The sequence below is a fragment of the Salmo trutta genome, chromosome 26 (genome assembly GCF_901001165.1).
Source record: "Salmo trutta chromosome 26, fSalTru1.1, whole genome shotgun sequence".
Lineage (NCBI taxonomy): Eukaryota > Metazoa > Chordata > Actinopteri > Salmoniformes > Salmonidae > Salmo > Salmo trutta.
This window is the reverse complement of record NC_042982.1, coordinates 2318842-2342531: the sequence shown is the minus strand read 5'-3', so window position 1 is coordinate 2342531 and position 23690 is coordinate 2318842. Positions and strand designations below refer to the sequence as shown.

At 43.9% G+C, this 23690-nt stretch overlaps 1 protein-coding gene across 2 annotated transcripts in view; it reads right to left on the bottom strand.

Annotated features, from left to right (window-relative positions):
- The window catches only part of mmp23bb (matrix metallopeptidase 23bb), a 37720-nt gene extending 14039 nt beyond the window's left edge, over positions 1–23681 (bottom strand). The window contains exons 1-3 of one of the 2 annotated variants that reach the window (XM_029714357.1): positions 23335–23681; positions 23063–23218; positions 18481–18617 (exon numbers count right to left, since the gene is read on the bottom strand). In XM_029714357.1, coding sequence (XP_029570217.1) covers positions 18481–18617; positions 23063–23212 — 287 coding nt within the window. In that variant the 5' untranslated portion in view covers positions 23213–23218; positions 23335–23681. Of the gene's footprint in view, positions 1–18480; positions 18618–23062 lie in introns of both variants that reach the window. The other variant, XM_029714356.1, reaches the window with a different exon arrangement.
- Between the last annotated feature and the right edge of the window lie 9 nt (positions 23682–23690).

The following is a 23690-nucleotide window of genomic DNA, read 5'->3' as shown; positions in this document are numbered from 1 at the left end:
AAACCCTCAAGCTGCATACTGGACCCTATTCCAACTAAACTACTGAAAGAGCTGCTTCCTGTGCTTGGCCCTCCTATGTTGAACATAATAAACGGCTCTCTATCCACCGGATGTGTACCAAGCTCACTAAAAGTGGCAGTAATAAAGCCTCTCTTGAAAAAGCCGAATCTTGACCCAGAAATTATAAAAAACTATCGGCCTATATCGAATCTTCCATTCCTCTCAAAAATTTTAGAAAAAGTTGTTGCGCAGCAACTCACTGCCTTCCTGAAGACAAACAATGTATACGAAACGCTTCAGTCTGGTTTTAGACCCCATCATAGCACTGAGACTGCACTTGTGAAGGTGGTAAATGACCTTTTAATGACGTCAGACCGAGGCTCTGCATCTGTCCTCATGCTCCTAGATCTTAGTGCCGCTTTTGATACCATCGATCACCACATTCTTTTGGAGAGATTGGAAACCCAAATTGGTCTACATGGACAAGTTCTGGCCTGGTTTAGATCTTATCTGTCGGAAAGATATCAGTTTGTCTCTGTGAATGGTTCGTCCTCTGACAAATCAATTGTAAATTTCGGTGTTCCTCAAGGTTCCGTTCTAGGACCACTATTGTTTTCACTATATATTTTACCTCTTGGGGATGTCATTCGAAAACATAATGTTAAATTTCACTGCTATGCGGACGACACACAGCTGTACATTTCAATGAAACATGGTGAAGCCCCAAAATTGCTCTCGCTAGAAGCCTGTGTTTCAGACATAAGGAAGTGGATGGCTGCAAATTTTCTACTTTTAAACTCGGACAAAACAGAGATGCTTGTCCTAGGTCCCAAGAAACAAAGAGATCTTCTGTTGAATCTGACAATTAATCTGGATGGTTGTACAGTCGTCTCAAATAAAACTGTGAAGGACCTCGGCGTTACTCTGGACCCTGATCTGTCTTTTGAAGAACATATCAAGACTGCTTCAAGGACAGCTTTTTTCCATCTACGTAACATTGCAAAAATCAGAAACTTTCTGTCCAAAAATGACGCAGAAAAATTAATCCATGCTTTTGTTACTTCTAGGCTCGACTACTGCAATGCTCTACTTTCCGGCTACCCGGATAAAGCACTAAACAAACTTCAGTTAGTGCTAAATACGGCTGCTAGAATCCTGACTAGAACCAAAAAATTTGATCATATTACTCCAGTGCTAGCTTCCCTACACTGGCTTCCTGTTAAGGCAAGGGCTGATTTCAAGGTTTTACTGCTAACCTACAAAGCATTACATGGGCTTGCTCCTACCTATCTTTCCGATTTGGTCCTGCCGTACATACCTACACGTACGCTACGGTCACAAGACGCAGGCCTCCTAATTGTCCCTAGAATTTCTAAGCAAACGGCTGGAGGTAGGGCTTTCTCCTATAGAGCTCCATTTTTATGGAATGGTCTGCCTACCCATGTGAGAGACGCAGACTCAGTCTCAACCTTTAAGTCTTTACTGAAGACTTATCTCTTCAGTAGGTCCTATGATTAAGTATAGTCTGGCCCAGGAGTGTGAAGGTGAACGGAAAGGCTGGAGCAACGAACCGCCCTTGCTGTCTCTGCCTTGTCGGTTCCCCTCTTCCCACTGGGATTCTCTGCCTCTAACCCTTTTACAGGGGCTGAGTCACTGACTTACTGGTGTTCTTCCATGCCGTCCATGGGAGGGGTGCGTCACTTGAGTAGGTTGAGCCACTGACGTGGTCTTCCTGTCTGGGTTGGCGCCCCCCCCTTGGGTTGTGCCGTGGCGGACATCTTTGTGGGCTATACTCGGCCTTGTCTTCAGACGGTAAGTTGGTGGTTGTAGATATCCCTCTAGTGGTGTGGGGGCTGTGCTTTGGCAAAGTGGGTGGGGTTATATCCTGCCTGTTTGGCCCTGTCCGGGGGTATCATCGGATGGGGCCACAGTGTCTTCTGATCCCTCCTGTCTCAGCCTCCAGTATTTATGCTGCAGTAGTTTATGTGTCGGGGGGCTAGGGTCAGTCTGTTACATCTGGAGTATTCTCTTGTCTTATCCGGTGTCCTGTGTGAATGTAAATATGCTCTCTCTAATTCTCTCTTTCTTTCTTTCTTTCTCTCGGAGGACCTGAGCCCTAGGACTACCTGGCATGATGACTCCTTGCTGTCCCCAGTCCACCTGGCCATGCTGCTGCTCCAGTTTCAACTGTTCTGCCTGCGGCTACGGAACCCTGACCTGTTCACCGGACGTGCTTGTTGCACCCTCGACAATTACTATGATTATTATTATTTGACCATGCTGGTCATTTACGAACATTTTAACATCTTGACCATGTTCTGTTATAATATCCACCCGGCACAGCCAGAAGAGGACTGGCCACCCCTCATAGCCTGGTTCCTCTCTAGGTTTCTTCCTAGGTTTTTGGCCTTTCTCAGGAGTTTTTCCTAGGGAGTTTTTCCCAGCCACCGTGCTTCTTTCACATGCATTGCTTGCTGTTTGGGGTTTTAGGCTGGGTTTCTGTACAGCACTTTGAGATTTCAGCTGATGTACGAAGGGCTATATAAATAAATTTGATTTGATTTGATTTGGTGACGTCGGGGTGGAACCAGGGGTGCCTAAGCCAGCCCATCGGGCTTCCACGCCCTGGCTGGCTCGAGAGGTTTCCTTGCCTCGGCTGGCTCGGCAGGTTACCATTCCATGTCACGCTCCACCGGATCATCGGGCTCCCTCATTGCAGCGGGGTCGACAGGCGTCCTTGCCTCAGCCGGCTCGCCAGGCTCCCATGCTCCTGCCGGTTCGTCGGGCTTCCACACCCCAACCGGCTTGCCCAGCGCCCATGTCTCGGCCGTTTCGCTCAGGTTAGACGCCAGGTGGCGCCCCTAGAGGGGGGGTACTGTCACGCCTGCTCCCGCTCTTCCCCCCGGTGCTTCAGGGCGCCAGGCTGCCCTGCGTCACGCACTCCTGCCATCATCAATTACACACACCTGCCTTCCCTCGTCACGCGCATCAGTAATATTGAACTCACCTGGACTCATCACCTGTTTATTACCTCCCCTATATTTGTCAGTTCCCCTGCTCTAATCCCTGCTGATGCATTCATTGTTTTTGTCTTTGTTACCCTTGTGCTGACGCTGTTCCTGACTCGTTCCATGTCCGTTCCTTAGTAAATGCTTGACTCCCCATACCTGCTTTGTCTCTCCAGTGTCAATTCATTTGACAGAGTCCGCCCTTGAAAGCCTTGCCTTCCTGGCTATTATACCGGGGCTCACATCTATTTCCTCAATTCTTCTCTCTTCAGCTCGCCTTTTCAAGCACACAAAGACTACGAGATTTGGCTCTGACTTAGGTGTCTGTTAGTGGGGAGTACTTGTCCCCCTAGATGTTGAGAGTTTTGGGTATTGGTATCGGTTTTTGTGTTTGCTAAAAGCGAACTACTTTCTGCTCTGCTTGTTTAGCCAGTGCTTCCTTGCTTGAGTAAGATGGCCAGTGGTAAGAGTAAGTTTTAAAAAAGCTAACTAATTGGATGACATCAGTCTGGGGCAATCTAAAGCCCCGGCTTTGGTGGGGAGAGTAAACTATTAGTGGTTAATGCGCCTTTGATGGAGCTGTGTCATAAGGCAGAAGATCACCTGGGGGTGGATTGGCCATCTTCTCCCCCTCAGTGAACATCCTCCCGGTTTAGGCGGAAGGTATTTACCTCCTGTCCCTTCAGCAGTGAAGCGTCGCTTAGCCCTGTTTAAACATTTTGCAGATGAGCTAAAGATGACCTGGGATTCCCCTCATTCAGCCAGGCTGGTGCTGCCAGGTTATGGTGAGTTCATGAATGTAGAGGGTATGAAGGAGGCGGGGCTCATTTGCACACCGCCGATGGATGGAAAGCTGCCAAGTGACTTAGCTTCCGAATAATAAACAGTGCCGGTTCTTGGCGGATCAGCTGGACAAAGTGTAAAAGGCTCATGGTGTTGTTCTTGACATGGACAGGAGGATGTATTTGGATGAGCCAGTTTTGCCAACAAGGTTGTTTGGCTCAACTATGGTCCTTACAGGCCTGTTTCGAAGAGAAACAAAAACAGGACGCAGCTCTACTGGTTCTTATCCCACAAAAATCCTTTCTGGACTCAGATCTAAATCATGAGTTTTTGTCCCAACAAAGGAGGGTCGCATTCCGGCTCTGTATGGCACGGTTCCTTTATGATAGCTGTGGTGCCTCTGGGACTTTTGTTGATACGTCTTTTTCAGCGCTGTTGATGCGTCTGTTTTGTGGTGATCACGGCAGAGGAATCCTTACTGGGTTGGGGAGCGCTGTGTGTGGGCTACTCGGAAAGAGGGATTTGGTCAACAGCGTAAAGGGAGCTGCATATAAATGACCTAGAGCTATGGACTGTTTTGCTGGCGCTGAGGCGTTTCCTTCTGATGTTGGAGGGCCATGTGTTGGTAAGGTCCGACAGCATACACTACCATTCAAAAGTTTGGGGTCACTTAGAAATGTCCTTGTTTTTGAAAGAAAGGTAAATGTTTTTGTCTCTTAAAATAACATCAAATTGATCAGAAATACAGTGTAGACATTGGTAATGTTGTAAATGACTATTGTAGTTAGAAACGGCAGATTTTTTATGGAATATCTACATAGGCATATTATCAACAACCATCACTCCTGTGTTCCAATGGCACGTTGTGTTAGCTAATCCAAGTTTATCATTTTAAAAGGCTAATTGATCATTAGAAAACCATTTTGCAATTATGTTAGCACAGCTGAAAACTGTTGTCCTGATTAAAAAAGCAATACAACTGTGTGTTGTCATCTGTTCTTCTCAATGAGGGATCTGTGCACTCCGCGGGGACCCGTGGTGGGTTCTGTGTCATTGGGTCTATTGTCCCAGGCGCACAGGAGAGTTCAGCACCCATGACCACAGATATGGGATCTGTGGGTTTGGCCCCTGAAAGGTTGAATTTGACGGCTAGGAGTTTACCCTCAAACGTGATTACGACTATACAGTTGGCACGTGCGTCCTTTACAAGAGGGTTGTTCGTCAGTCTCTCATTCACAATTTGGTGTCAGGTTAAAGGAGTTTCTCCTTTTCAGAGGTCTTAGGTGGACATTTTGATGTCCTTGCAGGATCTTTTGAGCAGGGCCTTTCTTTTTCCACATTAAAGGTTTATATCAGTACACCCTTCCCGTATGGAGTCCGTGCCAGGTGACTCCAAATTGATGTTATGTACTAATGCGACAGCTATTCTTCTTGGGGTCCACACAAAACATGAAACATGACATAATAAAGAACATTAATAGACAACAGCTCAAGGACAAAACTATATAAAAAAATGTAAAGACAAAAAGCATACGTAGGGCTGTGTCCTTATGTTAATTCCTGATCTGAGTACGTCATATCGCTGTGGGCTACACTAGTTCATTTAGCAGACAAGATTTGCTTAGAATTCCGTTGCATTATTTTATATTGAGAATACTATTGAACAAAGCTGAATAAAATACAAAGGATATTTTCTCCAAACGATTGGAGGGAGTGCACACATGCTGCTGTGTTGAGCGGTTAACAAAGAAATAGGTACTCATATGTACTTAATTTAGAGTTATTAATATAACTTTAGTTGTTCTACAAACGTTGGGCTATATGTTTTGAAGATTTAATACATTGTAAGGCTGCATGATGCAACTCCACCAAAAACCCTGAAATGTCCATCCCTAACGATAACATTTTCCGACAAGATAGAACTGCCAAAGGGGGCGGTGTTGCTATCTACTGCAGAGATAGCCTGCAGAGTTCTGTTTTACTATCCAGGTCTGTACTCAAACAATTCGAGCTTCTACTTTTAAAAATCCACCTTTCCAGAAACAAGTTTCCCACCGTTGTCGCTTGCTATAGACCACCCTCTGCCCCCAGCTGTGCCCTGGACACCATATGTGAATTAATTGCTCCCCATCTATCTTCAGAGCTCGTGCTGCTAGGTGACCTAAACTGTGACATGCTTAAAACCCCGGCCATCCTACAATCTAAGCTTGATGCCCTCAATCTCACACAAATTATCAATGAACCCACCAGGTACAACCTCAAATCCGTAAACACGGGCACCCTCATAGATGTCATCCTAACCAACTTGCCCTCCAAATACGCCTCTGCTGTTTTCAACCAAGATCTCAGCGATCACTGCCTCATTGCCTGCATCCGTTATGGGTCTGCGGTCAAACGACCAACTCTCATCACCGTCAAACGCTCCCTAAAACACTTCAGTGAGCAGGCCTTTCTAATCGACCTGGCCCAGGTATCCTGGAAGGATATTGACCCAATCCCGTCAGTAGAGGATGCCTGGTTATTCTTTAAAAGTACCTTCCTCACCATCTTAAATAAGCATGCCCCATTCAAAAAATGTCAACTAAGAACAGATATAGCCCTTGGTTCACCCCAGACTTGACTGCCCTTGACCAGCACAAAAACATCCTGTGGCGTTCTGCATTAGCATCGAATAGCCCCCGTGGTATGCAACTTTTCAGAGAAGTTAGGAACCAATATACACAGGCAGTTTGGAAAGCTAAGGCTAGCTTTTTCAAGCAGAAATTTGCATCCTGTAGCACAAACTCAAAACAATTCTGGGACACTGTAAAGTCCATGGAGAATAAGAGCACCTCCTCCCAGCTGCCCACTGCACTGAGGCTAGGAAACACTGTCACCACCGATAAATCCACTATAATTGAGAATTTCAATAAGCATTTTTCTACCTTCTCCGCTATGCAATCTGGTTTCAGAGCTGGTCATGGGTGCACCTCAGCCACGCTCAAGGTCCTAAACGATATCATAACCGCCATCGATAAGAGACATTACTGTGCAGCCGTATTCATCGACCTGGCTAAGGCTTTCGACTCTGTCAATCACCACATTCTTATTGGCCTATTGGCTTATTGCCTCACCTGGTTCACCAACTACTTTGATAGAGTTCAGTGTGTCAAATCGGAGGGCCTGTTGTCCGGACCTCTGGCAGTCTCTATGGGGGTGCCACAGGGTTCAATTCTCGGGCTGACTCTCTTCTCTGTATACATCAATGATGTCGCTCTTGCTGCTGGTGATTCTTTGATCCACCTCTACGCAGACGACACCATTCTGTATACCTCTGGCCCGTCTTTGGACACTGTGTTAACTAACATCCAGACGAGCTTCAATGCCATACAACTCTCCTTCCGTGTCCTCCAACTGCTCTTAAATGCAAGTAAAACTAAATGCATGCTCTTCAACCGATCGCTGCCCGCACCTGCCCGCCCGACCAGCATCACTACTCTGGACGGTTCTGACTTAGAATATGTGGACAACTACAAATACCTAAGTGTCTGGTTAGACTGTAAATTCTCCTTCCAGACTCACATTAAACATCTCCAATCCAAAATGTAATCTAGAACCGGCTTCCTATTTCGCAACAAAGCATCCTTCACTTATGCTGCAAAACATACCCTCGTAAAACTGACCATCCTACCGATCCTCGACTTCGGCGATGTCATTTACAAAATAGCCCCCATCTCTCTACTCAACAAATTGGATGCAGTCTATCACAGTGCCATCCGTTTTGTCACCAAAGCCCCATATACTACCCACCGCTGCGACCTGTACGCTCTCGTTGGCTGGCCCTCGCTTCATACTTGCCGCCAAACCCACTGGCTCCAGGTCATCTACAAGTCTCTGCTAGGTAAAGCCCCACCTTATCTTAGCTCACTGGTCACCATAGCAGCACCCACCCGTAGCACGCGCTCCAGCAGGTATATCTCACTGGTCACCCCCAAAGCCAATTCTTCCTTTGGCCGCCTCTCCTTCCAATTCTCTGCTGCCAATGACTGGAACGAACTGCAAAAATCACCAAAGCTGGAGACTCTTACATCCCTCACTAGCTTTAAGCACCAGCTGTCAGAGCAGCTCACAGATCCCGTCACTTGTACATAGCCCATCTGTAAATAGTCCATCCAATCTACCTCATCCCCATACTGTATTTATTTATTTATCCTGCTCCTTTGCACCCCAGTATCTCTACTTGCACATTCATCTTCTGCACATTCTACCATTCCAATGTTTAATTGCTATATTGTAATTACTTCGCCACCATGGCCTATTTATTGCCTTACCTCCCTTATCCTACCTCATTTGCACATGCTGTACATAGACTTTTCTACTGTATTATTGATTGTATGTTTGGTTAAATAAAGGTGAAATAAACATTTTTAAAAATAAGGATTTTTTGAAAAAAGTCACTTGAAAGGCATGAGGTCTGCTTTGTTTTTTGTGCAGGCAGCACACACTCTGTCAATCTCCTATTCACAATTAGAGAAGCCCTCACATTTCCCAGCGGCATCCCCTTTGTGTGGCCATAATGCACCCTAAAAAAATCCATGTCTGCCTGCTCTGAAGCACCTCTCATCTCACTCGTAGGGCACTCCATCACGTGATTGGGTCTTTCTCACAGGCTACAAGTGAAGACGGACACATCGGGAACGCAACTGCGAGATGCATATTGAAGATATTGGAAGAACTGTCCACATTTACTTTTCGTCAACAAGATGAGTAGGCCTAACGAACAGCAAAAGCACTAGCCTACGTCAATCTACTAGCAGTACCGTAGTACAAAAGTTTACCTATCCTATCTGTGTGAGAAATAAATATTCCAAGCATAGTCTGGGACAGTTGTGGGATACGAAAGATCCCAAATTAATACAACCACTAGCATCAAACAAACTTTTTTATGCAATGAGGCTGACACAACAGACGTTTAGTTTAGACGTTTAGTTTAAAATCTTTATAAACTATTAGGATATTTCTTCAAATTATATGCGCAGCAATGCGCACAAGGCAGTAAGCTATAAGCAGGAATGTTCCATTAGTGGGAAAACACCATTATCAAAAGGGCCCGCAAATGCAAATTTGCATGTAATGCTTTTATTATAAAGGTGCATTTTTATGGTGAAAATGATCTTCCCCAAACTTGTGTATGCCAGTTAGGCTCTACACCCCTTGTAAAGCGGATTAATGTGCTTTGTTTTAAGAAGTTATTTGGACCCTTTAGGTGTGATACAAACCTTTTGCTGAGCATCATTCACAAGTGATAGGCTAATATTGTCACCCATCAGACTATTCTTGATTTAATATTGTCTTTACATATGCTAAATAATATATGTGGGATATTCGTTTTTGATTTAGAATGGACCATTATCATGCACCTGTCTCGAAACAGGGGCAGCGGGAAAAAATACATGTCATCTATACAATTAAATAGCGAATGGAGGATGCTTTTCCTGTGGTTCATTTTCATGCAAGCCAGGTAGGCTATACTCCTGTTGTAAAGATAAGCAATGTGCTTAGTATTTGCTTAATATTAGAAAAGTTGAGAAATAAATATAGTAGGCCTAGCATATAGAAAGCTGACGGGATCCTTCTCTTTTTAATAGAGGCCATTACTCTGTTTTCTTGGGCAATTGCATAGCCTATAGAAATGTTCCACAACATGAGCTCATGGGCTCTCCTGAGGTGTTTGATTAGATGTTTTATTACATTTGGAATGATGTCAGTGTGATTAGAGGGACAACAGAGTGCTGAGTACCAGGCAGTTAGCAAGTTTGGTAGGCTACTAATGACCAACAGCAACATCAGAGCTTGGAGAAGCCTAATTACCAAAATGTAATTGTGAAATGTGACTGCCTTCATGACTCGTGACCGCCGGTGTGGCGGTAATACGGTCATCGCAACAGCCCACCGCAACACCCGTAGCCCACATACAAACTGTCTAGGTCAAATAGGGGAGAGGCTTTGTGTCGTGAGGTGTTGCTTTATCTGTTTTTTGAAATCAGGTTTGCTATTCACTTGAGCAATGTGAGACGGAATGGAGTTCCATGCAATAATGGCTCTATATAATAATGAACGCATTCTTGAATTTGTTCTGGATTTGGGGACTGTGAAAAGACCCCTGGTGGCATGTCTGGTGGGATAATTGTGTGTGAAAGTTGACTAAGCAAACAATTTGGGATTTTCAACACATTAATGTTTCTTATAAAAAAAAGTAAAGATGCAGTCAGTCTCTACTCAACTCTTAACCAAGAGAGACTGGTATGCATAGTAATTATATTAGCCCTCTGATTACAATGAAGAGCAAGACGTGCTGCTCTGTTCTGGGTCAGTTGCAGCTTAACTAGGTCTTTCCTTGTAGCACTTGACCACACAACTGGACAATAATCAAGATAAGACAAAACTAGAGCCTGCAGGACTTGCTTTTCTATTACGGACAGACCTCTCCCCATCTTTACAAACATTGAATCTATATGTTTTGACCATGACAGTTTACAATCTCAGGTAATGCCAAGTAATTTAGTCTCCTCAACTTGTTCAACAGCCACACCATTCATTACCAGATTCAGCTGAGGTCTAGAACATAGGGAATGATTTTTAGCAAATACAATGCTCTTTGATTTAGAGATGTTCAGCACCAGTTTATTATTGGCCACCCATTCCAAAACATACTGCAACTCTTTGTAAGGGTTTCAGTGACTTCATTAGCTGTGGTTGCTGATGCGTATATTGTTGAATCATCAGCATACATGTAAACACATGCTTTGTTTAATGCCAGTGGCAGGTCATTGGTAAGAATAGAAAAGAGTAAAGGGCCTAGAGAGCTGCCATGCGGTACACCACACTTTACGTGCTTGACATTAGAGAAGCTTCCATTAAAGAAAACCATTTGAGTTCTATTAGATGCTCTGAATCCACGATATGGCAGAGGTCCCTGACTTTCGACAAGGACAAAGGTTGCCTAGCGGTGTGCGTGCTCACTCCACTAGGGGTGTGGCGGCTGCTTGGGTATTGTTCAGGGCTATGACAATTGGTGATATCTGTGTTGCAGTGAGAGGTTTTATTGTGTGGATGTAACTGCTCCCGATGTGGCTCATAGTGTTCTTATGGCTGGGTCCAGAAGTGGGTGCTGGCAGCGTGTAAAGAGTGCATTATCAAGGTTACCACAGTTTCCTGTGGGTTTGAGCCTTGGGCTGCCGTGGTCGATGCTATGCTTTACCATGTCATGACAGGTGTTCTGTTGTTTTGGACTTGGGGTTCCTTGTACGAGTTCTGACATTTCAGCCTCACAAGGTAAGTATTGTTCTTGGAACCATGGGGTCTATGAACTTGGGCTGCAGTAGCATCATGTCAGTGTGCATAGCCAAGTTGCAGAATATTCTGGTTCCCTATATGGGGCTCTGACAGTTCAGGCCTCATCAGGCTGTGACAGTTCAGGCTTCTAGGGTAAGTATTAGCGAAAAATGTGGCTTCTGTAACCCCTTTTTGGAACCGGTGGAATCTGTGTGTGCTTGGGTTGCCGTGGGACTCCTAGTTTGGTACGCCTTGAGCCGGCTTGGGGCTTGATTGTATGTCCCCATTGTATGTTATAGCAAGTGACTGACTGAAAGAGAATGTATGAAAATAACTACTGTTCCCTGACAGAGGTAATGAGGTATAATATAGTTTTTCCTCGTGCTGTCAGGGGATTTGAGCTCGCTGAAGAGGGGTACTGAATTGAGGAAATGGATGTGATGGCCTGCCTTTGGGTATTATAGCCAGGAAGGCGGGGCATCTGAGGGAAGGCTCGGCATCCATTGGCCAGTTGGGCATTATTTCAGTTTTCAGGGGAATATGAATGGTCGTTGACTCTCCATAGTATGTTCCTCCTTCAGGGAACAGTAGTTATATTCATAATTGTACGTTATCAATTTTGCTTTCACAATGAATATTTATATATCTGCCCAGTGGCCCCAAGCCATAATTCTCAAAATATTACTCCGAAGCCGACCTCCCAGTCTCTTCCATCTCTCTCTTTCCCCATTTGTCTCTTTCTCTCTCACTCCCTGAATCCCTAGTCCCTTCCTCCTCGACACTACATCTAAGAGGATTGGATAGGTCTCAGAAATATGGTGGAACCTCCATCTTACCCACTAAAACTTGGGGGAATTGCTGCCATATTTTTTTATCTACAGTGCCTTCAGAAAGTATTCATACCCCTTGACTTATTCAACATTGTGTTGTGTTACAGCCTGAATTCGAAATGGTTTCAATAGATTTTTGTTCTCACCCATCTTCACATAACACCCCATAATGACAAAGTGAAAACATGTTTAAAAAAAACAAAGGTCAAATTTTGTGAAAATGAAATACAGAAAAATCTAATTTACATAAGTATTCACACCCCTGAGTCAGAATCACCTTTGGCTGGGCCTCCCGAGTGGTGCAGTGATCTAAAGCACTGCATCGCAGTGCTAGAGGTGTCACTACAGATCCTGGTTTGATCCTGGGCTGTGCCGTGACCGGGAGACCCATGAGGTGGTGCACAATTGGCCCAGCGTCGTCTGGGTTATTGAAGGATTTGGTCAACCGGGATGTCCTTGTCCAATCGCACTCTTCTGATTCCTGTGGTGGGCTGGGCACATGCACACTGACACGGTCACCAGTTGTAAAGTGTTTGCTCCGACACATTGGTGCGGCTGGCTTCCGGGTTAAGTAGCAGTGTGGCTTGGCAGGGTAGTGTTTCGGAGGACGCATGGCTCTCGACCTTCGCCTCTCCCGAGTCCGTACGGGAGTTGCAGAAATGGGACAAGAATGTAACTACCAATTGGATATGTTTTATGTCACCTTTGGCAGCGATTACAGCTGTGAGTCTTTCTGGGCAAGTCTCTAAGAGCTTTACACACCTGGATTGTACAATATTTGCACATTATTATTTTTAAAAAAATTCAAGCTTTGTCAAGTTGGTTGTTGATCATTGTATATTTGGCCTTGTGTGTTAGGTTATTGTCCTGCTGAAAGGGGAATTTGTCTCCCAGTGTCTGTTGGAAAGCAGACTGAATCAGGTTTTCCTCTAGGATTTTGTCTGTGCTTCGCTCTATTCCATTTGCACCAAACATAATGGCACATTTTTTGCAGTTTTACTTTAGTGTCTTATTGCAAACAAGATGCATGTTTTAGAATATTTGTATTCTGTACAAGCTTCCTTTTTCCCCACTCTGTCATTAGGTTAGCATTGTCGAGTAACTACAATGTTGTTGATCCATTCTCAGTTTTCTCCTATCATAGCTATTAAACTCTGTAAATGTTTTAAAGTCACCATTGGCCTGACGGTGAAATACCTGCGCGGTTTCCATCCTCTCCAGAAACTGAGTTAGGAAACACGCCTGTATCTTTGTAGTGACGGTGTATTGATACATCATCCAAAGTGTAATTAATAACTTCAACATGCTGAAAGCCTTCCCTGTAGCTCAGTTGGTAGAGCATGGTGTTTGCAACGCCAGGGTTGTGGGTTTGATTCCCACGGGGGGCCAGCACAGGAAAAAAAAAAATGTATGAAATGTATGTATTCACTACTGTAAGTTGCTCTGGATAAGAGCGTCTGCTAAATGACTAAAATGTAAAAAATGTAATGAAAGGAATTTTCAATGTGTGCTTTTTTTTTACCCATCTACCAATATGTGCCTTTCTTTGCGAGGCATTGGAAAACCTCCCTGGTCTTTGTGGTTGAATCTGTGTTTGAAATTCACTGCTCGACTGAGGGACCTTACAGATAATTGTATGTGTGGGGTACAGAGAGTCATAAAAAAAATCATGTTAAACACTATTATTGCACACAGAGTGAGTCCATGCAACTTATTATGTGACTTGTTAAGTACCTATTTGCAATAACAAAGGGGTTGAATTGACTCAAGACATCTCAAGACATTACAGCTTTTCATTTGTAATTAATTTGTAAAACAATTCTACAAACATAATTACACTTTGACATTATTGTGAGTAGGCCAGTGACACAAAATCTAAATATAAAAGATTTTAAATTCAGGCTATAACACGACAAAATTTGCAAAAATCCAGGGCTGTGAACAATGTTCCCTCTAAACTGCGTGGGTGCACAGCTCCCCGGGACTGCTCCACAGAAGAAATATCAGCCCACGCAGAGAAGCACGAGATTGACCTTCACTCAGCTTTTTACAGTTTTCCCCTTAGTTATCACTATCAACGTTTTCCTTTACTGTGGGAATTGTGATCGAATCAATGCAAAATTACCGAAACAAAATGAACTACGCAAGACTTAGTAGGAAAAACTAACTTTGCAAATCTGACCACGACTCCATTTTGCTCCTCCCTCCTATAGGCAGAAACTCAAACAGGATGTACCCATGTTAAGAACTATTCAACACTGGTCTGACCAATCGGAATCCACGCTTCAAGATTGTTTTGATCAAGCGGACTGGGACATGTTCCAGGTAGCCTCAGATAATAATATTGACATATATGCTGATTCGGCGAGTGAGTTTATAAGGAAGTGCATAGGAGATGTTGTACCCACCGTGACTATTAAAACCTACCCTAACCAGAAATCGTGGATAGATGGCGGCATTCGCGCAAAACTGAAAGCACGACCCACCGCATTTAACTATGGAAAGGTGAGTGGGATTATGACCGAATATAAACAGTGTAGTTATTCCCTCCGCAAGGCAATCAAACAAGCGAAATGTCACTATAGAGACAAAGTGGAGTCGCAATTCAACGGCTCAGACACGAGACGTATGTGTCAAGGTCTACAGACAATAACGGACTACAAAAAGAAAACCAGCCATGTCACGGACCTGACGTCTTGCTTCCAGACAAACTAAACACCTCCTTTGCCCGCTTTGAGGATAATACAGTGCCACCCACATGGCCCGCTACCAAGGACTGTGGGCTCTCCTTCTCCGTGGCTGACATGAGTGAGAGATTTAAACGTGTTAACCCTCGCAAGATGGCATCCCTAGCAGCATCCTTAGAGCATGCGCAGACCAGCTGGCTGGTGTGTTTACAGACATATTCAATCTTTCCCTATCCCAGTCTGCTGTCCCCACATGCTTCAAGATGGCCACCATTGTTCCTGTACCCAAGAAGGCAAAGGTAACTGAACTAAATGACTATAGCCCCGTAGAACTCACTTCAGTCATTATGAAGTGCTTTGAGAGGCTAGTCAAGGATCAAATCACCTCCACCTTACCTGTCACCCTAGACCCACTTCAATTTGCTTACCGCCATAATAGGTCCACAGACAATGCAATCGCCATAACACTGCACACTGCCCTATCCCATCTGGACAAGAGGAATACCTATGTAAGAATGCTGTTCATTGACTATAGCTCAGCATTCAACACCATAGTACCCTCCAAGCTCATCATTATGTTAGAGGCCCTGGGTCTCAACCCCACCCTGTGCTATTGGGTTCTAGACTAATTGACGGGCAGCCTCCAGGTTGTGAAGGTAGGAAACAACATCTCCACTTCACTGATCCTCAACACTGGGGTCCCACAAGGGTGTGTGCTCAGTCCCCTCCTGTACTCCCTGTTCACTCCCTGTTCACTGTGTGGCCATGCACGCCTCCAACTCAATCATCAAGTTTGCAGACGACACAACAGTAATAGGCTTGATCACCAACAATGACGACACAGCCTACAGGGAGGTGAGGGTACTAGTGTCAGCAAAACAACCTCTCACTCAATGTCAACAAAACAAAGGAGATGATCGTGGACTTCAGGAAACAGCAGAGGGAGCATTCCCCTATCCACATCAACGGGACAGCAGTGGAGAAGGTGGAATGTTTTAAGTTCTTCGGCATCCACATCACGGACAAACTGAAATGGTCCACCCACACAGAAGGTGTGATGAAGAAGGCGCAACAGAACCTCTTCAACCTCAAGAAATTTGGCTTGTCACCTAAAACCCTCACAGACTTTTACAGATGCACAATTGAGAGCATCCTGTCGGGCTGCATCACCATCTGGTACGGCAACTGCACCACCCACAACCGCAAGGCTCTCCAGAGGGAGGTGCGGTCTGCTTTAATAATGTTTACATACAGTTGAAGTCGGAAGTTTACATACACTTAGGTTGGAGTCATAAAACTAGTTTTTCAAAAACTCCACAAATTTCTTGTTTACAAACTATAGTTTTGGCAAGTCGGTTAGGACATCTACTTTGTGCATGACACAAGTAATTTTTCCAACAATTGTTTACAGAGATAATTTTACTTATAATTCACTGTATCACAATTCCAGTGGGTCAGAAGTTTACATACGCTAAGTTGACTGTGCCTTTAAACAGCTTGAAAAATTCCAGAAAATTATGTCATGGCTTTAGAAGCTTCGGATAGGCTAATTGACATCATTTGAGTCAATTGGAGGTGTACCTGTGGATGTATTTCAAGGCCTACCTTCAAACTCAGTGCCTCTTTGCTTGAAATCAAGGGAAAATCAAAAGAAATCAGCCAAGACCTCAGAAAACAAGTTGTAGTCCTCCACTCCACAAGTCTGGTTCATCCTTGGGAGCATTTTCCAAATGCCTGAAGGTACCACGTTCATCTGTACAAACAATAGTACGCAAGTATAAACACCATGGGACCTTGAAGCCATCATACCGCTCAGGAAGGAGACGCGTTCTGTCCCCTAGAGGGGGAGGCTTGCAAGCCGAAGAACACCATTCCAACCGTGAAGCACGGGGGTGGCAGCATCATGTTGTAGGGGTGATTTGCTGCAGGAGGGACTGGTGCATTTCACAAAATAGATGGCATCATGAGGAGGAAAATTATATGGATATATTGAAGCAACATCTCAAGACATCAGTCAGTAACTTAAAGCTTGGCCGCAAATGGGTCTTCCAAATGGACAATGACCCCAAGCATACTTCCAAAGTTGTGGCAAAATGGCTTAAGGACAACAAAGTCAAGGTATTGGAGTCGCCATCACAAATCCCTGACCACAATCCTATAGAAAATGTGTGGGCAGAACTGAAAAAGCGTGTGCGAGCAAGGAGGCTTAGAAAACTGACTCAGATACACCAGCTCTGTCAGGAGGAATGGGCCAAAATTCACCCAACTTATTGTGGGAAGCATGTGGAAGGCTACCCGAAACGTTTGACCCAAGTTAATCAATTTAAAGGCAATTCTACCCTATTGAGTGTATGTAAACTTCTGACCCACTGGGAATGTGATGAAATAAATAAAAGCTGAAATAAATCATTCTCTCTACTATTATTCAGACATTTCACATTCTTAAAACAAAGTGGTGATCCTAACTGACCTAAGACAGGGAATTTTTACTGGGATTAAATGTCAGGAATTGTGAAAAACTGAGTTTAAATGTATTTGGCTAAGGTGTATGTAAGCTTCCGACTTCAACTGTATCTTGCATTACTCATCTCATATGTATATACTGTATTTTATACCATCTATTGCATCTTGCCTATGCCACTCTGTCATTGCTCATCCATATATTTATATGTATATATTCTTATTCCATTCCTTTACTTAGATTTGTGTGTATTAGGTAGTTTTTGTGGAATAATTAGATTACATGTTAGATATTGCTGTACTGTCGGAACTAGAAGCACAAGCATTTCGCTACACTCGCAATAACATCTGCTAACAATGTGTATGTGACCAATAACATTAGATTTGATTTGAAGAGATTTCATTGTAGGCAGAACGCATTGGAGTACAATTCAGTCCGTACTCTACATAGACCAGAGCGGCATAACTAATCAGAGCTGCGGTATGCTTACATGCAAATAGACCATTGCCGTATATGGATCTGTGCCATTCACTTTGAACTGGACTGTGTTTACAGCATGAGCGGTCATAAGTAGATGCGCTTGTTTTGAGATCAAAGTGAGAGCTGCATGTAGCCACGTTTGCACATGTTTTCATATCCTTTGCTAGTTAGTGAGTTAGTAGCTCAGGTATAGATCATTTGTAGTCAACAATGGGGGAGTGATTGCTTTCTACAAGAGCACAAAACGTGAACATTTCTAGACATCTTTGAAAAGACGTCTGGTAAAGATTTTTTGTATTAAAGGGGCAGTGTTGTATTTCGAGACAGGCTTGAATAAGTTAATGTAGCATAATTTGTCTGAATCTCTATAATAATGGTATGGGAATAATAAAACATTTTATTTTGAATCAAACAACACAATAACATTTTCAGTCACCTCCTTGTCTGAAGGGAAAGTGGATAAACAGGTTAATGTCAAGCCCTGAATGTTTTTTTCAAAAGTCTCATGGAATGTAGGCCTACATTGAACACCACACGTTGGCTGCTACTGTAGTCTGAAAGATAGAACAGCTATTTCCATGTTAAAATGTTATGGGATGCATTTTCTCCATTGTTTTTGATGATAGGAAACTCAGGTAGGTCTACATTATGATCAAATAGCCACAGTAGCCTACTTGACCACTGTCTGAAACTGTAACTTAAAGCAGGTACAGCTTTATTGTTCACAGTAAACGCACACAGAATTTTTTACCACGTTCAAGTTTACGGTCAGCAGACATGAAATTTGCTCAGTGTCCCTTTTGAAGGAACATTGGGAGTGAATACTTTCTGAAGGCACTGCATATCTAATCATCTCAGATCTTCAAAAGTGCCTAGGGGGTAGGGACAAGGGTCTGACTTGGTATTCAGGGTCTCACTTGTAGGTGAGGTTGAAATGCTTCCACTTTTGTCCCAGTGGGTTGATGGCGTAGCGTTTGGAGCGGCTCAATGCCGCTCCCGTCACAGGATGATGCTTCACAGAGCTCAGGGACTCCACAGACCGCCCACCAGCTTCCTGAGAGAGATGGAGGGGGAGAGAGAGATCATTAGAGGTGACAAGAGGAGCATGACATGACCATGGAGAGGTGAAAACAGTGTGTGTTGGAGAGAGAGTGAGAGAGAAGCTTTGCACAGTCAGTATGTTGCAGTAGAGAGAATGGTACAGCGCCTGAGACAAAGAACAAATGATCAGTAGCCTGTGAAACAAGACAGGACCAGTGGCAACCCGTCATTCAGGGGAGCTTGGAAATTCAAGCCCCTTGGGTGCTGCCATAAGAGTTACATTAGAAGTGCCCATCCAAGAAGGCTCAAGGTCACTGGCCACAGATCAAATGACATCAAATCACTTTATATCTGCCGTAGCTTTGATTGGACTGATCATGTCAACATCACACTTTCAAAATCTTAGCTAGCAAGCTAGATAAGCGGTCATCATCTACTGGCAAATCCTTTTCAATCCTTGTCATATGAAGAGACATTATAGATAAAACGTATCGGTGCTCATTGGCCATTTGACATGAACATTACACAACAAAGTTTGAAATCGCAAATTCAACAATCAGTGGTTTGGAAGGAATCAGCGGCTAACTGCAAGTGTTGCAAAGCAATCACTAGCCTGCTATTCAGTGGAGAGGGTGTGTGGTCCAAGTCTGGGTTTAAAGGTCTCTTTTCCAAGTTTAAAAGGATAAGCGTTCAACACCATGGGCCAGAAAAGGTTGAAATACAGTGCATTCGGAAAGTATTTTGTTACGTTAAAGCCATATTCTAAAATGGATTCATTTGTTTTTTCCCCTCATCAATCTATACACAATACCCCATAATGACCAAGCAAAAACAGGTTTTAGGATATTTTAGCAAATGTATAAAAGAAAAACGTAAATATGACATTTACATAATACATATACAGACCCTTTTCTCAGTACTTTGTTGAAGCACCTTTGGCAGCGATTACAGCCTTGAGTCTTCTTGGGTATGAAGCTACAAGCTTGGCACAGCTATATTTGTGGAGTTTCTCCCATTATTCTCTGTAGATCCTCTCAAGCTCTGTCAGGTTGGATGCAGAGCGTCGATGTACAGCTATTTTCAGGTCTCTCCGGAGATGTTAGATCGAGTTCAAGTCAGGGCTCTGGCTGGGCCACTCAAGGACATTCAGAGACTTGTCCCAAAGCCACTCCTGCATTGTCTTAGCTGTGTGCTTAGGGTCATTTTCCTATTGGAAGGTGAACATTTGCACCAATCTGAGGTCCTGTGTGCTCTGGAGTAGGTTTTCATCAAGGATCTCTCTGTACTTTGCTCCGTTATCTTTCCCTCGATCCTAACTAGTCTCTCAATCCCTGCCACTGAAAAACATCCCCACAGCATGATGCTGCCACCACCATGCTTCACAGTAGGGATGGTGCCAGGTTTCTTCCAGACGTGACGCTTGGCATTCAGGCCAAAGAGTCCAATCTTGGTTTCATCAGACCAGAGAGTCTTGTTTTTCATGATCTGTAAGTCTTTAGGTGCCTTTTGGCAAACTCCAAGCAGGCTGTCATGTGCCTTTTAATGAGGAGTGGCTTCCGCCTGGCCACTCTACCATAAAGGCCTGATTGGTGGAGTGCTGCAGAGATGGTTGTCCTTCTGGAAGGTTCTCCCATTTCCACAGAGGAACTCTGGAGCTCTATCAGAGTAACCATCGGGTTCTTGGTCACCTCCCTGACCAAGGCCCTTCTCCCCTGATTGCTCAGTTTGGCCGGGTGGCAAGCTCTAGGAAGAGTCTTGGTGGTTCCTTCGACCTCATGGCTTGGTTTTTGCTCTGACATGCACTGTCAACTGTGGGATTATATATAGACAGGTGTGTGCCTTTCAAATCATGTCTAATGCCTTTCGAATCATTTACCACAGGTGGACTCCAATCAAGTTGTAGAAACATCTCAAGGATGATCAATGCATATGGATACATATGACCTCAATTTCGTGTCTCATAGAAAAGGCTCTCAATACTTATGTAAATATTGTATTTCAGTTTTTATTTTTTATAAATAGCAAACATTTCTAAAAACCTGTTTTCTCTTTGTCATTATTTTATTTGTCATTATTTGGTATTATGAGGAAAAACGTTATTTAATTTTTGATAATATATATATATATATATATATATATACACATATATATATACCCTTTTCTCCCCAATGTTGTGATATCCAATTGGTAGTTACAATCTTATCTCATCGCTGCAACTACGTACAGACTCGGGAGAGGCAAAGGTCGAGAGCCATGCGTCCTCCAAAACACGACCCGCCAAGCCGCAGTGCTTCTTGACACAATTCTCGCTTAATCCGGAAGCCAGCCGCACCAATGTGTTGGAGGAAACTCCGTACACCTGGCGACCGTGTCAGCGTGCATTGCACCCGGCCTGCCACAGGAGTCGCTAGAGCGCAATGGGACAAGGACAACCCGGCCAGCCAAACTCTCCCCTAACCCAGACAACCCTGGGCCAATTGTGCACCGCCTCATGGGTCTCCCAGTCACGGCCAGCTGCATCACAGCCTGGGATCGAACCAGGATCTGTAGTGACACAGCTAGCACTGCGACACAGTGCCTTATATACTGCGCCATATGGCTGTAAGGTAACAAAATGTGGAAAAAGTCAAGGGGTCTGAATACTTTCCGACATGACTTCTGCCCCATTCAAAACAACTGGAAACTCGGAACTGGAAATCTCAGACTTCAGTGAGTTCAAGACAACTGGAAAGTCAGAAAAAATTGCTCCGACTAGGAAAATACGTTTTGAATGGTCATCCAACTCGGAATTCCATGTCGGAAACTCGGTGCTCTTTCTAGAGCTCCGATCTGAAGATCAATGACGTCATGATTCGACTATGTTTTTTTTATTGTTCCCAGTTGTCTTAAAACCATCATAAATCCAGAGAATGCCAGACTTTCATGATAAAGTTTGATGACAAAAATTGCCCACAAGGACCGCAGCGCCACCTTTCTGTTCAAGTGAGCACAGTACAACAATTTCAGTCCAAAAATGAATTGTATGCTGCCGCATAAATTATGTAATATGCTAGGGAGATATGTGTACTGTAGCTAAGAAAGTAATACTAAGTGTATGTTGTGTAGTAAGCTCATAGTAGCCCATGTGCCTCACCCTGATCATTTCCCTTTCCCCCTCATAACTTAGCCTACTGTTCTGACTTGGTGGTGCAGCCTGTCGTCTGTTTTAGAGAAATGTAATCATTGAATATTGTAAGAGCTTTCATTTTCTGCATATTTCCCCCATTTATTTATCCTAGAGTTCTGACTTGGTGTACAGAGAGAATACTGTAAGAACAGCCCATGTTCTGTCGCTGAACAAATAGTTATATTGGCTACGTCCGTCCTAACTCGCTCATTAACGTCTTAATCGAAATGACAGATTGCCTATTATCTGCCCGTCATCCCCTTATGCCATAGTTTGTACATCTCAATTGTCAGTAGAAACCACATTTGTTTAAGCAAGTCAGCAATATCAGATGTGGGTTTTTTTTAAATGCAGTAAATGAGGCTGAGTGAACTGTTTCGATGCCAGACAAGGCTCCGCTGATAGCCAGGTGTAGCAGTAGTAAGTATTCAATCCACTGTGCTGAAAAGAAAGCTCTGCTGTTGGGACAGCTTTATGTAGGCCCTAGCAGTTTGTGGGCACCGTTGGGCACCGTTATAGTGCAATTAATGTATTGTTTAGTGTTGTGTGTGTTGCATTAAAAAAAACAAGTGGAGTTTTCCCCACCAAGATTTACATGCAAAAATCACTTCAATGATGAACATTTTTTGAATCAGCAACTGGGAGAGGATTTCAACTCCCACCCGAACACAAAATAGTTATTTGAGTTGTTCATTCTATTTCACCACCTTTCTTCCACTATTTCTTCCAGTAGTAGTTAAAAGGAATAAATTAAAGTCAAGTTAAGCCATTGCATTTGTCAGGCTTCCTGGCAAAAGGGAGCATGCCTGGCCTCCTCTAGGAAGAAAATAAAAAAACACACACGTGGCACAAGTGCAAAAGGGAACAGAAATCACAACTTAACCCTACACAGATGTAGAACCCTCCTCATCTGCTCTCCATCTATCCATCGCTCTGTGCTAAAATATCTGTCACCCACATGTGAGCTGAAGCGTTCTCCTCCAGCGCCCCCCTCCCCTCACCACCTAAACCACTCCTTCCTTTCTTTTCTTCTTCCCCCCCATTTATTTTCCTATTCTAGGCTATTGTAACACCGGTCAAAAAATAAACATACACAAACATGCATTAGGATCAAACCAGAAAAATGTGATTGTCAGTGTAGCTTACTTAAAACACGTATTTTTTTCAGTCTGTAAAAAAACGATAACAAAAGGCAATACATTTATGAAAATACTGGGTTAGTTGAGTTGCTCGCACAGGCAAACAGTCTAAATATTACTTTTAATCATTTCCATGTGCAGCCGCCCACTTACCGTTTTCCTTCTACACGTAGGGAGTCCGCCGAGCCCATCCAACCCTACCAACACCAGCACTAGTAGAAAAAGTACCGGACGAGATCCGCGCATCTCAAACACTGGGACGAATCCCTTGGGCGAACGGAACTTCTGCTTCCTGTGCTCCATTGGAACCTGTAGTCTTTTTACAGTTGACAGTCAATGGCAACCTACACTCAATGTTGAGAACACATGGTTCTGCTAAATGCAAGGATTGGTATAAAAGAGATTGATCATCTTGGATAGGCTACCTTATTCAGGTGTTTTCATGCAGAAAGCATGAGTAGGCTATCCTTCCTCTGAACCAGAACGCGGTGCGTATCACAACGTGAAAACCACATTTGAACAGCTCTGCAGAGAATTGGCCATTTGGGCAGGGAGCTCCAAATTCTCCCGTCCCATCAAACTCGTATCATTCTCAGCATTCCGCGCTATTCCCCTGTGATATAATTGTAAACTCTTACTTTTCAACCGAGTCCTTCGTTAATTGCATCGCATTTGTATGTTTATTGGGTAACTTTGATACTTCCCTGCCTAGTCTATGCAGCGACCGAACGGATCAGGTGTCGGTCGTACAAGTTCGGGCACGTCAGTCGAGTGGTGGGAT